This window comes from Pygocentrus nattereri, chromosome 7 (assembly GCF_015220715.1).
Source record: "Pygocentrus nattereri isolate fPygNat1 chromosome 7, fPygNat1.pri, whole genome shotgun sequence".
Classification (NCBI taxonomy): domain Eukaryota; kingdom Metazoa; phylum Chordata; class Actinopteri; order Characiformes; family Serrasalmidae; genus Pygocentrus; species Pygocentrus nattereri.
In genome coordinates, this window is record NC_051217.1 from 42,154,858 (window position 1) to 42,174,220 (window position 19,363).

The following is a 19,363-nucleotide window of genomic DNA, read 5'->3' on the forward strand; positions in this document are numbered from 1 at the left end:
CTCTGGATAGCAAATAAAATGTCTATATTTGTGTTGTAGTCATGGCAACCCCTGGTTCCCATCACCACCGCTGTAGAGAAATTCAAGAAATTAAACATTTCATATGAAACACCTCTGGATGACTGTGTTTACATCTGAAGCGCTGTATTATGCAGAATTTTTAGAATGTTGGTGGAATTCCCCTTTAAGTCATCCTTCCATCCATCATCCGCTTATCCGCGTTCGGGTCACGGGGGCAGCAGCCTAAGCAAACCCTTTAAGCACCCTTTAAGTCATATTTTTTGCTAAGAGGCATGACAGCAACAAAAAGGCTTTTCCTCGTCTGCAGCCTGTTCCTGTTGTGCCACGATACTCTGACACCTTCACAGCCTTAAATTTATGACTGCTGTCTTCTTGCCCAGTGTGTTGTAACAACTTTCCTGCCAGAGCTGATCCTGATCGGACGGATCCTGCGGAGTTCGTTCATTGGGAAAACTCTACAGCAGCTTCCCAACTGCAGTGTGCCGTTTGTGCTTTTCTATAGGAAAAATATGGGCACAGGACAGCAGATACATGATATGTGTCTCATACTCCATACTCTTTCCTGGTTCCAGTCCTGCAGTCCACCTGCGCAGAACCACTTAAATGTTGTAGAAATGTTGAAGAGCGGATTGGATTTTGTAGTTCTGATTGGATTTTGTCCAATCAAACTTATTTGTAAACCTCTGAAAAGGTAAATATTACGCTACAGGTCATATAGCATGAAAATCTCTTTTCTCTAAACATCTTGATATTTATTTATTCATTTATTTTCTATCACCCACTCTTCTACTATCACACCTGATTCTACATGATCATTAGCTAACCATGAGACTCGAGAAACTCAAGAATGAGACTCAAGAAAACACGAATAATTGTGGAGTGATTTTAATCCAGTATGAATCTACAGTGTGTGTAGTTTTACAGTCTGACTGTAATAATTGTGGAGTGATTTTAATCCAGTATAAATCTGCAGTGTGTAGTTTTACAGTCTGACTGTAATAATTGTGGAGTGATTTTAATCCAGTATGAATCTGCAGTGTGTAGTTTTACAGTCTGACGGTAATAATTGTGGAGTGATTTTAATCCAGTATAAATCTGCAGTGTGTAGTTTTACAGTCTGACTGTAATAATTGTGGAGTGATTTTAATCCAGTATTAATCTGCAGTGTGTGTAGTTTTACAGTCTGACTGTAATAATTGTGGAGTGATTTTAATCCAGTATGAATCTGCAGTGTGTGTAGTTTTACAGTCTGACTGTAATAATTGTGGAGTGATTTTAATCCAGTATGAATCTGCAGTGTGTGTAGTTTTACAGTCTGACTGTAATAATTGTGGAGTGATTTTAATCCAGTATGAATCTGCAGTGTGTAGTTTTACAGTCTGACTGTAATAATTGTGGAGTGATTTTAATCCAGTATAAATCTGCAGTGTGTAGTTTTACAGTCTGACTGTAATAATTGTGGAGTGATTTTAATCCAGTATTAATCTGCAGTGTGTGTAGTTTTACAGTCTGACTGTAATAATTGTGGAGTGATTTTAATCCAGTATGAATCTGCAGTGTGTGTAGTTTTACAGTCTGACTGTAATAATTGTGGAGTGATTTTAATCCAGTATGAATCTGCAGTGTGTAGTTTTACAGTCTGACTGTAATAATTGTGGAGTGATTTTAATCCAGTATGAATCTGCAGTGCGTGTAGTTTTACAGTCTGATGGTAATAATTGTGGAGTGATTTTAATCCAGTATGAATCTGCAGCATGTAGTTTTACAGTCTGACTGTAATAATTGTGGAGTGATTTTAATCCAGTATGAATCTGCAGTGTGTGTAGTTTTACAGTCTGACGTCATGGCATAGTCATGGCTGTGTTGTTATTGTTATTGAGTGTGTTCTGTTGAGTAGCTCTGATGTAACCCACCAGGCTGTTTGTGACATTTTGTCCTGAACCAATCACCTTCTTAGATCCTGACAAATCATATCCACCATCCACTGTTTGAACTGTGGACACTTAAAGCAATGGAATCAGTGGAAAGTAAGCAAAGGGGACAGCGATGTGAGTAATTCAAATGGTCCATAACAAGAAATTAGCAGCACAGACGGAACTGTTTATTCTTGGTGTTGTATTTCAGTGAAAGAGGTTTTAAAAGGGCTGAGCAGTCCTGGGCCAGTGACCAAAGTCAGAGCTGTTGCTGATTCAGTGCCACAGTGTTAGAGGTCAAATGCCAGTGCTAAGCTTAGTGCTACATGTGGATCTGCAAACTTGGGCCTTGTCTTTCGGCTGTTGTACTTTGATTGATGTCTGTAAATATGACACACCTGCTCTCTGTTTTCCCAGGTAGAGCCACCCACTTTCCCTCCAGCATGAGCAAAGTCTTGAGTGTGAGGTAAGAGGCCTGATGTGATTTGAGATCATTGATTTATCAGGGCTGCCTTCAGACCTACTCTGCATAAAATGCTATGTAAACAAGAGAAATAATTTACAATGTAGTCTAAATATCTAATATCTATCATATTGAGATGCTTGTAGGAGTATTAGAATTGTAATTTAACTTATTTTTAGATTAATTTACTTGTTTTGTAACGACCTCCCTACTTTGGCAGATAAAGTTGCAGGCTTCCAGCATATTTCTTAAAATAATTTCTTAAAATCTGTTAATATAGTGAAATCATTTTACTTAATAAAATTACTTCAAAGCAGTAAAATCTAGAAATAGATTAAATAATCTCATAACAAGCTTACAACAATCTCAAAATGAGAAATATTTGTGCTTTTGTAAAGTGGATAATACTGTGATATGGGGTGGGCAATAGGACAATATATTTATCATTATTCTAATAAATTATATCACATATCGTCACAATATGGTTTTCGAAGTATATATGCGGATATCAATAATAATCAATAATACTCAATCAATAATACAGATAACATACTGTCCAACTGCATGTTTCATTACATAAGGAGCATAATTAGTCCTGTTTAATTGGATTTATATAGCACAGCATGTAAAATGTTGAATAAAAATCTTTGTATTCATAATATTGGGATACTATTTTTAAAATGTGGTATAACTGGTGCTTTTTTTGTCATTCCAACTTGTCAGAAAAACAAGACATAAATGGATCACGTTGTACGTCTTTATGTGTTAACGTCACAAACGCAGGCTCAGAAATAAGGGTTGTCTCGATATTTAGGGCTCAAATGCAAAGTCAATGTTTTACATGATGACAATAGTAGATAATGCACTCTTACCCTCAGAAGATACATCCTTCTCTTTGAATTCTTTTTCAATCTTCAGATTCATCTATTCGGGGAAGGGGGTCGAAACACAACCCACACTACAAATTTTTCCTCCACATGTCACGTGCACTTACACATTTCCACCACAGAGGTCCCCAAATCTCCAAAACTTACATAGTGCTGCTTTAAGCAGGAGCAAAAATTGGTAAACAATAAAAATACATGTTGATGTTGTAATGAGATCATATTGGCATATCACCCATCCCTGCTGGTGGCCCTGAAGGATGTCTACTTGTTGCACTCTATGTTTGGCTGTTGCTCCAGTTTAAAATTCTCGTTACTGTATGTAGCTGCACACATAGGTCACGACGTCATGCGTAATTTGAACGCAGCCATTGTCATGGTTTATGAATATGATGAGATTAATGGAATGTTTCTTAAGATAAAGCGGGTCTGAAGTGCATCTCACTGTTTGTATACAATACTGTTCCATGTGTTGAGCTCTGGGAGAAGTCAGCGGAGTAAAGGCTGTAGTCTTTTGTTCACAGTGTCGCCATGGTTATGGCCCTGCTTTGGTCGAGCCTCACTGACTGTCAGCTCCCAGCGGACCAGAAGAAGGTAACACCAGCACCAGTGTTTTTTCCTAACTGGATTTTCCTAGGATTAGATTAGGAACCCTGAAACTGCCAACAAAAAACAGTAGATTTATGGGTGTAAAACGTTTTTGAAATATGATTCCACTTTATTAGAATTATTAACACTACAGTGCATTGACACAATTGCGGTTTGAACCTCTTCAAGCCAAGGCCTAGTATTTACATACACCCTTGGACCACCCAGATTACTGTCCTGCATACAAGCTCTAACTAGTTCTTAATCTCCTCTAAAGGGATTTTAAATTACTTTTATTTTAGAAAATAAACTAAGACGAACATTAAAAAAAGACTTAAAAAAGAATTATATTATATTTATATTTATATATATATAATTATATTAAAGAATTATAAAAAAAGAATTTTATAGACTTATAGACCCTTTAGGGGTCGCCACAGCGGATCATCTGCCTCCATCTTGCCCTATCCATTGCCTCCTCTACTTTCACACCAACCATCTCCATGTCCACCTTCACTACATCCATAAACCTTCTCTGAGGTCTACCTCTTCTCCTTCTACCCAGCAGCTCCATCTCCAACATTCTTTGCCCAATATATCCACTATTCCTCCTCAACACATGTCCAAACCATCACAACCTGGCCTCTCTGGCTTTATGTCCAAACTGCTCCACCTTCACCGTCCCTCTGATCTGCTCATTTCTAATCTTGTCCATCCTTGTCACTCCCAACGAAAATCTCAGCATCTTCATCTCCGCCACCTCCAGCTCAGCCTCCTGTCTTTTAGACAGAGCCACAGTCTCCAAACCAGACATCATAGCAGGACGCACTACTGTCTTGTAAAAAGCTGGTAATATGTATGTTAATTATTTGTGGCAGCCAAAAAAAGATGTAACTCTTAATATATATGTTGTAAACAATGAGGATAAAGTCACCAAGCACTACTACATGACAATCTGTGCTCCAGAATGTAAATGAAAATGTCGACGTGGCGGTTGCTTTTTTTTTTTTAGAATTCCTGCTTTATAAAATGTCCACTAAGAAATTATAAGCTGGTTAGGAAGCTAACGGCAGCATAGCATTTATGTTAGCATCCACGGTTTTGCTGGTATTTTCATCCTTGACAGAAAAAATTGTGAGCTTTGATTGATTCTACATTTGCAGCACTAGCTAGTATTAAGCTAAGCGAACTGGGTGTATTTTTCCAAGTCAGCCTAATGTAGCCAAGAAGTTTGGCTAACTAGCAAGCAAAGTGGCTAATTAGCTTTTACCATATCGGTTGTAAACATGTCTGTAAAGCAAAATTTCTTAGATTAATGATTTGGAAGACCCCCTCCGATGATATATGTTTAAGGTGGGAGGACCGTTTGAAAAACTACAGCCGCTCTAGGCTGTAAAATGTTCCTTTTTTCATCAGCTAGTGCAGGCAGATAGCTAACATTCCTGCTTGGAAGCTGAACATCTAATTTTATACATATTTATCTGTATATGAGTACCTTCAAATCATTATTACATTGGAAAAAATTTGTCTACTCAAAAAAAAAAAAAAAAGACTTTGTTTTGCTAAAGGCTAAAGTTAGCAACGTGGCCACCTTGTTATCTAGTTTTCTTTCCTCAGTCTGACTGCTGTTCTCTGGAGTGTTATCCACTATGCTAGCCAGTTTTCAATGGCTTTGCCATTCGTCACATCCATCCAGGCCTTCTTCCTGCTAGCTTAGTAGTATTTATTAGCCTATAGCTTAGTGGCTAGGCTAGCAGTCAGGAATGGTTGAGCACTGGAATGGTTGAGATTCCCGGTGGTTGTATGATGTATTTGCGTAATGCATGTTGGGTTTTGTAGTGAAAGAACTGCAAACATTGTCAGCCACTGGGAGTCTCCAATATTTTTCATTGATATTATGTAGTAATCGGAAGATTATTTCTGTGGGGTTGCAAGTGCAGTAAAATGATTAAAATGCACATATTTTGGTTTAGTCGCCCAGGTTCACTCCTCCAAAGCATGAAAATATGAGGGCAATCAAATATGAGTCAATCTAAATCTGTACAACACCAGTATTTTTCTTTTCCGCGAGTATCTGCCAATACTGTTATGATTGAGTGTCCCTAGTAAATATGAAATTGAAAATTCTACCACACCATTGAGGCTGAGCTGCTGCATTACAGTATACTGTAGTATAGTAACACGTCAACGTTAAAAAAAAGCTAGTTAGGGGCCGGAATGCCCCTTAATTAACAACTCTGTTATTTCCAATGACTTTGATTGATGATGGAGCTCCAAGTGCACATAGTTTAGTCCACTCCTGCTGTTAACTGGTGGCTAATGTTTCAGGACAGTAAGCTGTAGGCTGTTAGTCTGTCCATTTAGTGTGTACATTATGGTCTTCTTGTTACTTATTGCGGACGTGGCCTGCTCTGTATGACCATGCTCCTGCTGGTAATGTGTTCGGCCTTGATTTATTATGTTATAGAAATTTGTATTGAGTGTAAATTGAGTAAGGTAATATGGGTCACCATGTACTTAGTTTAACTCTGAATAGAACCCAGTGTTCCACAGCACATGCTACGGCCATCCGAGAGCTGACACCCCCTTTGCAGCTTCGGACAAGTTTCAGGCAGCTTCAGTGTGACAGGTAATTAAGATCAGGATTGAGGCTTAGCCACAAAAGTCTTGAGCCGCTGAAGGGTCCAGAGCTCAAGGGAACATGTACTCAGCCCATGTAAAAAAGCCTTTCAGTAACCGATCCGGGTGTAAATCTGTTCACATGCTGAGCATCAGGGAAGATACAAAGAGAATATTAGGTCATATTGTCCATAACTGGTGATTTGGCAGGTTTGGGGTTTAATGGTTAGGATTAGGAGAATAGCTGGGATGTCCTATACTAGTTTTTGTCCTATTCAATAGCTAATGCCCGAGTTTAACGCCTGAAATTTGATTTTTAAATCAATTCACAAAGGTACAAAGGTGTGAATGTGCATGCTGGGCATTACAGGGCAAAATAGTAGCCAAAGAAAACAGATCAGATTTTCCACTATTTTCTCTTCATTAGTATTACAGCTCTGTGCAAAAGTTAAGGGACCATCTTCAATTTATTTAAAGGGCAACTCCACCCATTATTCAAAAACTCTAAATAATTAAATGGTTAAGATATAAACAAAGACATTCAGAGTGGTTTGGTATCAAATCATCAGTTTTGGAGAAACTTAAAGAATCAAAATTGTTGAGAGTGGTGGTGATAGGAACCAGACGTTTGAAGAATTTAATGTTTCTAAAAGCTCCATTACAACAAAATATTACATGAAATGGTTTTGAAAGCACTGCCTGATGTCTGAGGCATCATTTTACAGCAGTTCTGGGATGAAGTTTTGGTCTAAAACGTCTATTTGAATCCATTTATTTTAATCTATTCATGGTGGAGAGATGCATGAAGGTGGAGAGATGCATGAAGGCAAAATAGTCCCTGAAGAAAACTTCATTTTTCTGCCATTTTACCATCATTAACAGCACAGCTTAAACATATACAACTCAGAAGACACGTGTAGGTTCACTGGTGGTTTTGGATAGTAAATAAATGGTTCCCATCACCTCCACTGTAAAGAAATCTGAGTCTGTACGTTTCTCTGCAAATTAACCATGTTGTATAAAACCACTCTGAATGACTTTGTTTACACCTCAATCACCGAATTGTGCAGAAATGTGAAAAATCGGTGGAATTCCACTTTAATTTTCAGCCAAAACGACCACTGAGTAAAGGTTACTCATTTTTCAGCGTTAGAAAATTACAAAATTATTACACATTTCTCAGGATTTATACTGTCTACCTTTATTCCAGCATCAGTCTTAGAGGCTTTTTGATGATTTCCTGAAGTAATCAAACCCATTCAGTGGTGTTGAGGTCTGGACTCTGGGGTGGTCAGTCCATCATTCAGCTTCTTTGTTTGATGTGTCCGTCTCCTTTTCTCAGTGAGGTTCTCCTTGATCAGCTACACATCCTTTCAGACCCACAGCGCTGAGTGGTCTTCTCACAGTGGAAGGATGGACAGAAACACCTGTGGATGTTTTCAGATCTGAAGTAGCTTGATTTTCTCCTCTCTCTGAAAGATGAAAGCTTTGTGTTGTCTATCTGATGGGGCCAGTTTTGGTGTCTGCCAGGTCTTCCAGGTGGTTGTTAGGAACTCCAGTTTTGATACTTCTGCTTGTATTTAGTTTCCTTTGACTTTCTGCTTTCTAATGCAAGCGGATTGTTGTTTTATATCTAATGCCCTCAGAAATCGCTGAGGGCATTAATAACATTAGTAAAATGAATAACTTGTACTGAATGGTGATTTTAATTTTGCATGTGTAGGTTTACTGGTTGGTTTGGATAAATGAGTAAAATGCTCATATTTGCGTCTGTAAAGAAATCTGAGCTGGAAAGTTTCTCTACAACGGCCCATTTCACATCAAACCACTCTTGACTTCATTTATGTCTCATCATCTTCTGAGAAATTGGTTTAATTCCTCCATTTCTAGAAGTTCCCAAAAGCCATTTTATCATCTGCTGATCCACTCTGTCCATCAGTCTCCTGCTGCCAGCAGCACTGCCCCAAGCCAGCGGTCCCTCAATGCATGACCCACGGCTCACCAAGTGTTCTCAGTGCCGCTCTCATTCATGTCCAGCAGCACTGTCCACACTCATTTCTCTCTCTATAAATGAGTTCATTAATATTGTAGTGGCCTAGAGAGCAGTAGCCGGCAGCCGCCCAACAGAGAAAAAAGCTCGGACTGCAGGAATTGCTGGCATGACTTTCCCCATCTGTCCGTCATCGCCAGGCAGCTATTCAGAGAGCCAACAGCTCCCCCACCCCACCGGCTGCTTCTGTAACTCAAACCCACTGTCATCTTCTGGGTCAGTGAAGGGTCAAACAGCTGGGTGCGCTCAGAAAGTGCCGCGCTATGGCCGGAATGTCGGAAGGAGGGTCAGCGATTGGTCAGTTCACCTTTCAGTCACTGTGTCTTTTATGCTGAGTGGTTATGGCACTTTCTTTCGATCCCTGATCACCTCTTTACGTTGGAATGTCCAGTGTGGAATTCTTGGCCCGGCCTGTGCACCTTCCTCTCATCATCTCCTGCTCACCACTGAGACTTTGTCTGTCAGTCACTGCGCTCTCCAGCTCTCGGCCTCTTAACGCCCAGCATGCCTGCTCTCATCACTCTGCACTCCGAGGAGCAGCTTCCTGACAGCCGACTGCACTTTCTCCGCTTTATTTCACGCAGGAGGGAAAGCGTTTCTGAAGCCTGACGTGAAATGAATGTTATTCCTAAGCATAAATAAATCTGAAATATCAGTCACAGCTGAAGAAAAGATGTTTTAAAGGGTTTGCGTAATTCGGTGGTTGAGAGTAAATAAAGTCATTTAGAGTGAAAAAAGAAGCTAACCGCTTATATTCAAAACTAGCCTTATACACCAATCGGCCATAACGTTGTGACCACCTCCTTTCTTCTACACTCATTGTCCATTTCATCAGCTCCACTTACTGTATAGCTGCACTTTATAGTTCTACAGTTACAGACTGTAGTCCATCTGTTTCTCTGATACTCTGTTACCCTGTTCTTCAGTGGTCAGGACCCCCACTGACCCTCATAGAGCAGGTACTATTTGGGTGGTGGATCATTCTGAGCACTGCAGTAACTCTGATATGGTGGTGCCGTGTTAGTGTGTGTTGTGCTGGTCTGAGTGGATCAGACACAGCAGTGCTGCTGGAGTTTTTAAACACCTCAGTGTCACTGCGGGACTGAGAATAGCCCACCAACCAAAAATATCCAGCCAACAGCGTCCTGTGACCACTGATGAAGGACTAGAGGATGACCAACACAAACTGTGCAGCAGCAGATGAGCTGTCCTCTCTGACTTCACATCTACAAGGTGGACCGACAAGGTAGGAGTGTCTTATAGAGTGGACAGTGAGTGTTTAAAAACTCCAGCAGCACAGCTGTGTCTGATCCACTCGTACCAACGCAACACACACTGACACAGCACACGTATTAGATCAATTTGAGATATGAAAGTATCTCACACTTTGCAGATACTAAAACCGGAGTGATTTGTATGTTCTGCTCAATGTTCAGTGGCTCTGACCTGCTCCCTTATAATGTAGTATAGTATAGTAATGCACACTGTATGTGGCCACAGGTTGCTCCTCGGTCAGAGTCCCAGGCGGCGGTTAATGATGGCACCCCTCCAGGGTCGTGGGGCTCCTGGAGCCCATGGAGTGAATGTTCCCGCTCCTGTGGTGGGGGGGTCCAGGAACAAACAAGGCCGTGCCTCCCCACCTTTACCCCTCCAGCCACAGCATACGCTCCTAGACAGGCTCCACATACGAGGCACCAGCAACCCGGGCATGTGGTGTCAGCCTTGAGACCCTCAATGCCGCTGCATCATGGGAATACTCACCACACCATCCGTGAGCCATATAGGAAGCAGCAGAGTGACTCACGACCTGGGAGACGGTACAGCCTTTTAACATCATTCAGCTAATAAAGTTAAAGAGCGCATATCCGACATTCCGCTTGTATTTTATTACTATTGTCCTGGGGTCCATATGTGTGGTTTTATGCAGTCATAATTCATTTTACTCAACCTTTGCCAGCCGCAGCCTGTCTTTAATCAAACAGGCTGTTTATTTTTCTACGCTTTTAAGACAAAGGTCAGTTCAATACAGGGCAGAACAGATTGGAATTAATTCTAATTCTAAAAGCAGTCTAAAACTTTATTCAAATATATGTGTATGCATTGGTTTTTGTGAGATCACAAAAACAGTCAATTCTACATGAAGCTTAGTTTCAAAAACAAAGTGAGTAAAAGTCACATTTCTATTTACATGAATCCTTCGAAAGGGGACTTTTTTGGTTCCATTGTTTTTGTGACATCACAAAAAAACGATTCATTGTTTTTGTGACGTCAGAAAAATCCAAATGAGGCTTATGTTCAAGAACAAAGTGAAGAAAACTCACTTATTGATTTATATAAGCCAGTTGACAGAAGACCTTCTGGATTCTGTGTGACACAAATGATTCATTGGCTTTGTGATGTCACAGATACAATGAATCATTTTTGTGATGTCAAAAAAATTCTAAATAAGGCTTCGCTTCCAAAACAAAGTGAGGAAAATTCACTTTTTTATTCATGTGAATCCTTTGATAAGCGACTTTCTGGATTGTTTTTTGTCACATCGCAAAAATGATTCATTGTTTTTTGTGATTTCAAAGAGTTCAAAGAATGAGGCTTAGTTTCAAAAACAAAGTGAGGCTAATTTACTTGTTTTTAATAAATATGAGCCATTTTATAGGAGATTTTTTTGGATTCATTGTTTTTGTGACATCAAAAAAAATTTTCATTATTTTTTGTGACATCACAAAATTAAATATAAAAGTGGCTTAGTTTTAAAAACAAAGTGAGGAAACTTCACCTTTTATTCATATAAACCTTTTGACAGATGTTTTTGCAGCAATGACAATATGATGAAGTATACACAACAGTAATTTGTACTAAAAACTTGCATCAGTTATATCAGTTATAAACAATACTGAAGTCTTCTAGTAACATTACTTTAAGGACATCTGTCTAGAAAACATCTGTATAAAAGACTCTATACTGAAACTCTTATATTCTCTCATTGAAATTGAATGTAATAAATGTCATTTTATGTGCTTTGAAGGCGAAGCCACAGTGGCCGAATCACTCCAGGAATGTATGGCTATGGGAAGATGCCGTATGTCATATCCTCACAGAGAGACACGGGCTCCCATCAGCACAGCCCCCATCAGTCTCACTCTCCGACTGATTACAGACCCCACAGCTATAGGCAGCACCAGCAGAATCTCAGAAGTACTCACCAAAACTCTCACCAGACAGCCTGGGTTCCTCTGCACCAGCCCAGCTCAGGTCAGGCTCAGCCAGAGCAGCAGTATCCTTCTGGTACCCTGGCGTCAGGGGGTGGCCACACGTCCACTCAGGCCAGACCCTACAACCCCCTACCAGCCTCGTCCTGCTCCGGAGAGCCCAGCCAGTACAAGATGTGCAACATGAATGTAAGAGCTGAAAGTATTGGTGGTGGTTTTGATAGCAGGGATCAAACGTTTCAGATTGATATGGGAAAGGAAACTATGATACACATATAGCCTGAATTTGCTTTGGCTGTGTGGGGTGTGGCAGTATTCCTATAATCGATTAATCTACTGACTGTTAATCAATTAATCGACTAATCGTACCATTGCGCCTTCTGCTGTTCCCCCTACTTTGCTCTGTCCCAGCAAGGCCAGAACTCAAATTTGTGTCTTTGTGAAAAAATGCCCTTATTTATGGTACAATCAAGCAATGAAAGCCATATCGCCCCCTACGCTTCCTGTAGTGTATTGCAGTCTGTCAGATAAACATTAATGGCAGCTTTGTTTTACATAAAAGATGCAAGTTTTTTTTTCTCATAGATACTGTTGGTGATTTTCGTCAACCAATCACTGCAGCCCTAAAGAAAATGCAAACAGTATGTAGAAGATTCCACTGAATTAGTTTAAACTGAGGTCCCACTGTAAAAATATTTTAAAACACAACTTCAGTCCTTGGATATTTACAAGGATTATGTTGTGATCTATATTACTTAGTACTGTCTCAAGTCTTAACCACTAAATTTCAACTTTAAAATATTTATTTTATTGGTGTTTTTAAAAAATGCCATTTATAGTGAAATTAGATTCATCATGGATTTATCTAAAAATGAGAAAATGTATTAAAAAATGCTGTCCCACGCTTTAATGTCACTACTGAAACAGAGTTTTAGTCTGTAGGCGGAGCCTTGTTTTAGCCACGCCATGCATTTTAGAGCAGGAAGTGAGACTGCATCCCTGTCCCTCGTGGCCACATGGTGAGCCATTGGATCTCATCGAAAATCAGTGTGGAACCTTAAGAATTGTCACTAGTGAAACACATATTTTATGCAATGATGTAAACTTTTTGTGTTTTAATGAAAAATATTGTGACTTTGTCTGGTGTCTGGTGGTCATGGATTGGCTAGTTCTGCTCAAAATCAGCCGAAATCGCCACTACCGAATCACTTGGTGCCATGTTTGGATTGTTTTGACAGAGACAACAATTGAAAGTTTCATCATTGATTTGAATGAAATAAACAGAAATAAAGTATAGGGTCACTCAAAAAGTGACCCTAAAGTCCAAGTCAGTTAAAAGAAATGAGTTTTCAGCTCTGACTGTGAACCAGCTCAGTCCAACTTGTAGATGTAAAGTCAGAGACGACAGCTCATCTGCTGCTGCACAGCTTGTGATGGTCGTCCTCTAGTCTTTCATCAGTGGTCACAGGACGCTGCCCACAGGATGCTTTTGGCTGGCTATTTTTGGTTGGTGGACTGTTCTCAGTCCAGCAGTGATACTGAGGTGTTTAAAAACTCCAGCAGCACTGCTGTGTCTGATCCACTCATGCCAGCGCAACACACACTAACACACCACCACCACCACCACATCAGTGTTACTGCAGTGCTGAGAATGATCAACCACCCAAATAGTCCCTGCTCTGTGAGGGTCCATGGGGGTCCTGACCACTGAAGAACAAGGGGGTAACAAAGTACTACAAAGTGCAGCTATACAGTAAGTGGAGCTGATAAAATGGACAATGAATGTAGAAACAAGGAGGTGGTCATCATGTTATGCCTGATGTACAGTTGCAATAGAAGATTGTCCAAAATGAAATGAAGACATTTTCCGATGAATTTTAGAAGCAAAAATATGCAGATTCTAGTCTTGCGCCCTTAGTGTGAATTTCAATTGATTTAAACCTAGAAAGTGTTATGGTTGATATAGTGATGGGATGAAGAGCCGCTGCTTGTTGAGGCAGAAAGGATTGTGGTATGTGTATGTGTGTGGATGCGGTGGGTGGTGACGTCTCCTCATGGCAGTCATAAAAGCAGGAATTGTCCAGAGGGAGGAATGTTACAGAGTCAGGGGTTTACACATATACACACACCTCTGCCTGACAGATTCAAGAGCACACGGGTCAGAGGTTTAATGTAGTGGTGTTGAGGGGATGAACGGTGTGGCCATGTCTTACCTATGAAAGTGCTTCCGGTCAGGAGATGTTGCAGTAAATTTACTCGATTCAAACGTATATATGTGGCAAGTCATGTAAACAATTCATTCAGAGTGGTTTGGTGAGAACTGTGGTCAGAACTGTTCACAGTGGTGGTGACAGGAACCAGACGTCCACCTCTAGAAGCTCCCTCACAGAAAGTTATTACATCATGTGGTTGTAAATACACTGCCTGATGCCTGAGACATTGTTTTACGAAGGCTTTGGGCTAAAATGTATTTTTTAAACTGTATTAATGGCAAATGTGGATGCTCTAAAGCAAAATAGTTCCCAAGAATTTTCAGATTTCCCACTATTTTACCATCATCAATATAACACATTGAAGTTCAGAAGATTCCAGGTTCGCTGGTGGTGGATATTAATAAAATGTCTATATTTGTGTTGTAGTCCTGGTGATCCCTGGCTCCCATCACCACCACTGTAAAGAAATCAGAATCTCTACAGTGCACCATTTCACACCAGCCCACGCTGAATACTCGACATCAGGGGTATTTAATTAACATTCAGTAAGGTCCAGCTAGAGGTAATGTCCTCAAGCGAAGGTCCGGAACATCATAATGTCTAACATCAGGATTTAGTGCCATATACTGTTTAATGAAGTAGCCTAGCAGGAATATCAACATCTTATACAGTCAACAACTGAATATTAACTCAAATAAGATATAATTCATTGATTTTTCAGCAACGTTTACTGTCAAATAACTTCCCTCTGACTCACTTTCTTCTCTGACTGCTGTTTCTCGGCTCGTCCCTCCCCTGTGTGAGCGTCACTCACTTGAGTCTCTGTGCTCATTGTAATGCACAGATCTGATTGGCTGAGTAGCGTCACGTGTGATATTTACAACACGTGCGATTGGTCTGTGAATCCCCGGCTGCTAAAGCTACCATAAAGGCTAGAAAAGATATGCGATTAAAATAATAAGACGATGTCAAATCTAAATAGTTCTCTATAGTTTAACGGTTGTAGGTCCAGGTCCGCAGAGGACAGCGTCTGGGTCCTGACTTAGACTGCGGTCCACCTATTAGTGACCTTTGCTCTACATCTTAATGTCTTAATTCAAAAATTTTGAAAAATAAGTGGAATTCCCCTTTAATACATCACTACTTTTTCTGTATGACTGCTTTCCTTGCAAAAACCTCTGAAGGCTGCAAGTCATTCCTCTTGTTTATAGTGCATGGGCATGATTTTCAATGGAGCTTTTGTTCTTAGAAAGTGCAGGAAACTCAAGATAAGTCCTACACTGGCGGAAAAGTGGACATTCTTCCAGAAAGTAACAGTGATAAGGTACACAATGAAAAAATCCACAGTATGGCACTGACCAGTGTTTGTATCTTTGTGTTTGTGTCCACCCATCTACAGCCTTGTCCCCCAGCCAGCAGGCATATCAGAGACATCCAGTGTTCCTCGTATAACAGCCAGCCCTTTATGGGCCGACTCTACGAATGGGAACCTTTCAACGAAGGTGAGATTCCTGTGCTGGTTTCTTTAAAGGGCCCATATCCTACTTTTTTCTGGTGTTTCGTTTTCCACCCTGATGTCGACTTATGCAGCTTTTGTTTGGATTTATGTACTAAAACACACACACACACACACACACACACACACACACACACACACACACACACACACACACACACACACACACACACACACACACTTTCTAAGCTGCTTCTCACTCAGGGTCGCAGGGTTGTGCTGGAGCCTATCCCAGCGGTACCTTTAAAACAGATACATGTAAATAATCTCTCAATCTCTCTTCTGATTGGCTGCTGTGTATTGTATAGTCCAGGTTGAAACACTCCTTATAATGTCAGCATGAATGGGCAGAGCTAAACCGCTCTACGTTGAATAGATGGCTATATATATATATATGTGTGTGTGTGTGTGTGTGTGTGTGTGTGTGTGAATGCATTGGTTTTTGTGTCATCATGGTTTTCAAGGCTTAAGTCACTTGTATGCAAAATTTTGGGTACATTTCTAAGTGAATAACATTTTAATGCACAATTACTGTGTATTTGCTGAATTTTACAAATTGGGGAAAAATATATATAAAATATAAAATGTGTGCAGAAGTTATGGCACACTTTAAATTTGAATTTAATTTTTTTTCTAATACATTAAACTGCCATATTTAGATTTGTAGATGACGTGTTCATTTAGTTTTGCTTCAAAAATCAATAATAATAAAACATATAATATAACCACGCATGTTCAAACGTATGCATGTGACTCTTTGGGCCAGGGGTGCACAACTCCGGTCCTGGAGGGCCAGTGTCCAGCACAGTTGGGAGGTTTCCCTGCTCAAACCCACTTAACCTGGCAATTAACAAATGAAGCAGGTAAATCACCAAACTGTGCTGGACACTGGCCCTCCAGGACCGGAGTTGTGCACCCCTGGTATAGGGGTGATATAATAGAGGGGGTGAACGGAATGTTTTCGCATACGGGCCCTTTAAATTCATCATCTTGGCAGTTTTATTATGAGAAGCAACATATGAACTGACGTATATGATGTTGTTCATAGGGCTTTGATAGATTTGATACCTTGTTAAGCACCACAGATTCTGTGTTGGGGTCGCCAAGCAACAGTAGCGTCACAATATTACAGGGCACCTATGTTTGGATGGGAATGAAGATAGCATACATCTGTCAAATTGTCAGTCAGTGTAAAGAGTGCTGGAGGCGTGAAAAATGTGACTCTAATTTAAGCACATTAGGTTTGTCACACTGTAGCGTCGGCCTTTAATCCCTCAGACTTGCCCAGATATAAATGTTGCTTTTGACAGTCCAGTGTTCTGTCATGTCAGTGCATGCTTCAGTTTACATGTTGCGGCCCTGTTCTGGCACTGTTCCCCCTTTACCTCACATGAGTACAAGCCCATCTAACAGTGTAGAACTTGAACAGGATCCAATATCGTGTATGCAAGTGTGTGTATGAGTGCTACTGTTATCTGAGGGTGGAAAGTTGTTAAGCACAGTTTAAAATAAAGCACAATCCTATTGATTTATTTTTTTTAAATCTGCCACAGATAATCGTTATAACAAAGTTATTCAGAGTGGTTTGACGTGAAATAGTTTACTGTAGCGAAACATAGAGACAGCTTCTTTACAGTGGTGGTGATTCAAGCCATGGGTCATCATGTCTGCAACACAAATATGGCTGTTTTATTTAATAAGCCAAACCAAAAGTAACCGTACACAAGTCTTCTGAGTTTTTAGGTGATGTTAATAATGGTAATTGTGGAAAATTGTGAAAATTAGTAAGTAACCATTCAAAACCATTGAAAAACAGTGTCTCAGGTTTTATTCAGCATATTCATAATCATTTTATGTGATAGCATTCAGTTAAACACTCTGTTGATGTTGTATTCAGTTGTATTCTATTACAATGCATGAAAAGCAACTTATTCAGAATGCATTTAGAATCTTTAAAAAGGCACGTGGGAATGCATATAGTGTCAGAGCAAAACCTTGTATCTTCAAAATGGGAACTTTACAGGAGAAGGAAAAAACCTACATGACCTTTAATGTAACTCGCTGGAACCCGGACTTTTTCCAAGTCATTTTTGGGCCGTTTCTGTGGTCCATTCATCACAAATTTAATATACAATGTAAAAAGTGACAGGTAATTTTCAAATTACTGAAAAAAGACAAAAATGGACATACGAGGTTTTCTTCCTACAACAGTGATCTATATATATATATATATATATATATATATATATATATATATATATATATATATATATTATATATAATAATATATATAATCAATTCACACTGTTCCTCACTGCTTCTGGTTGGCAGTTTTCTTTATGTAATTCATCTGTTAATACATTTTATGAAAAATCATAAGTTCCAAAAACAATTATTCTCTTATCACATGCTTCAGTCTAATGCTGATCCCAAAATCTCCATGAGCCCAGTACAACACTGATTCTAAACGTATCACTTGCAGAAAAGTACACTAATGGGGAGATTATTAGTTTCATCCCTCAGATCTCAGTTATTCTGATATTAATAACTGGCTCATCACATTGCTTTATCAGTCCACTCAGGCTCTAGCAGGTACATCAGTGTTTGTAAAGAATTGAGGTCCTCCTTAGAATTAGTCCAACTGGCATATCTGTTACATGCTGTGTGCTGATTTTATTATTATTACTGTTATTATTCTTATTTTATTTATTTAGGGCGTACATACTCAAAGTATTCTCCCTGAATGTATGTGAAGCTGTATTCTGTATGCTTCTTTTGCAAATTGTGAATTCCTGTATTTTTGAATACATTCCCAATATTTGTATTTCATTATATCCCAGCCCTGACTGCTCCTACTAAACATGACTTTAACATGAACATGCTGCCAAGGCCACATTCTTATAGGGACTCTAGCTGATGGTAGCTTGGTCCAGAAACAGGGAAACATTATATTATTTCTCTAAAAAACTACATCTTTCACACATCATTCATTGAGGAGAAGAACCCTTGTGTAGAAGTCCTCACGAGCATCCAGCGGTGTGCTGGTTAGCTGTAGCTCATTAATTCCTCTGAAGAGGAAGGCAACACAGAATATGCACCGATTTCCCTCAGCTATTTCGAATAATAAAAAGACTTTATAGACTCCATACGCTATAATCTTTAAAGTCAGCCTACAACCCTGCACTTGTTTTGTCCTTTTTTCTCTTTTTGTTGTTGACTGTTACTTCTCCAACTTTTATGGATAGTCAAATGGCAACATTTGTAATTTGCACATCACTAGCTTAACACCATCTATAGTTGGTTTAAGCAGCTTCTTCTCCTTTGATTTGGTCCCATATAGCAAGTACAGTGGATAAAACCCTGTTGATAAATCTCTTAATGCCAGAGTAGGTAGTCTGAAATGTTAAATTAGCTAGATAGCAACATTAAAATTGGTTAACCGGCTGGTTATGTATAATTTTTATGCATAAAAACCTCAGTTACACTGCAATGAAGCACTTTTCCTACATATCTTTAAGCTGGGAAGGACAAAGCACTATGACAGTGCCTTAACTAGTTTTAAGTTATTGTAATAATAACTGTACAGTCATTTGCATTGATTGACACTAATGGTGCTCTGGTCTGCTGTAACTGCTCCCTGGTCAGGGTTTGATCGATGCTGTCTGTCTTAAGGTTTTATGAGAGCACACGTAAGACTGGAATATCGTCCAGGTGTTTGGTTTTGATTTCCTTACATGTTGTGGTTTGCCCTGGAATCATGCTGGTGATTCACAGCAGAAACAGAGGTTTTGTTTGTTGTTTTTCCAGCAAGTTTTTCCAGCAAGTGCAACAGTCTAATTATGAGGGTTTAAGTAGTTGATCTCAAATTAGATACCCCTAAATTGTGC

At 39.6% G+C, this 19,363-nt stretch overlaps 1 protein-coding gene across 5 annotated transcripts in view; it reads left to right on the forward strand.

Annotated features, from left to right (window-relative positions):
- Nucleotides 1-19,363, forward strand: part of LOC108439016 (thrombospondin type-1 domain-containing protein 4) — a 97,881-nt gene that overhangs the window by 2,559 nt on the left and 75,959 nt on the right. For 2 of the 5 annotated variants that reach the window (XM_037539692.1, XM_037539693.1), the window contains exons 2-6: nt 2,356-2,400; nt 3,806-3,875; nt 10,039-10,355; nt 11,564-11,936; nt 15,360-15,462. In XM_037539692.1, coding sequence (XP_037395589.1) covers nt 2,356-2,400; nt 3,806-3,875; nt 10,039-10,355; nt 11,564-11,936; nt 15,360-15,462 — 908 coding nt within the window. Of the gene's footprint in view, nt 1-2,351; nt 2,401-3,805; nt 3,876-10,038; nt 10,356-11,563; nt 11,937-15,359; nt 15,463-19,363 lie in introns of all 5 variants that reach the window. The other 3 variants (XM_037539694.1, XM_037539696.1, XM_037539695.1) reach the window with 3 other exon arrangements.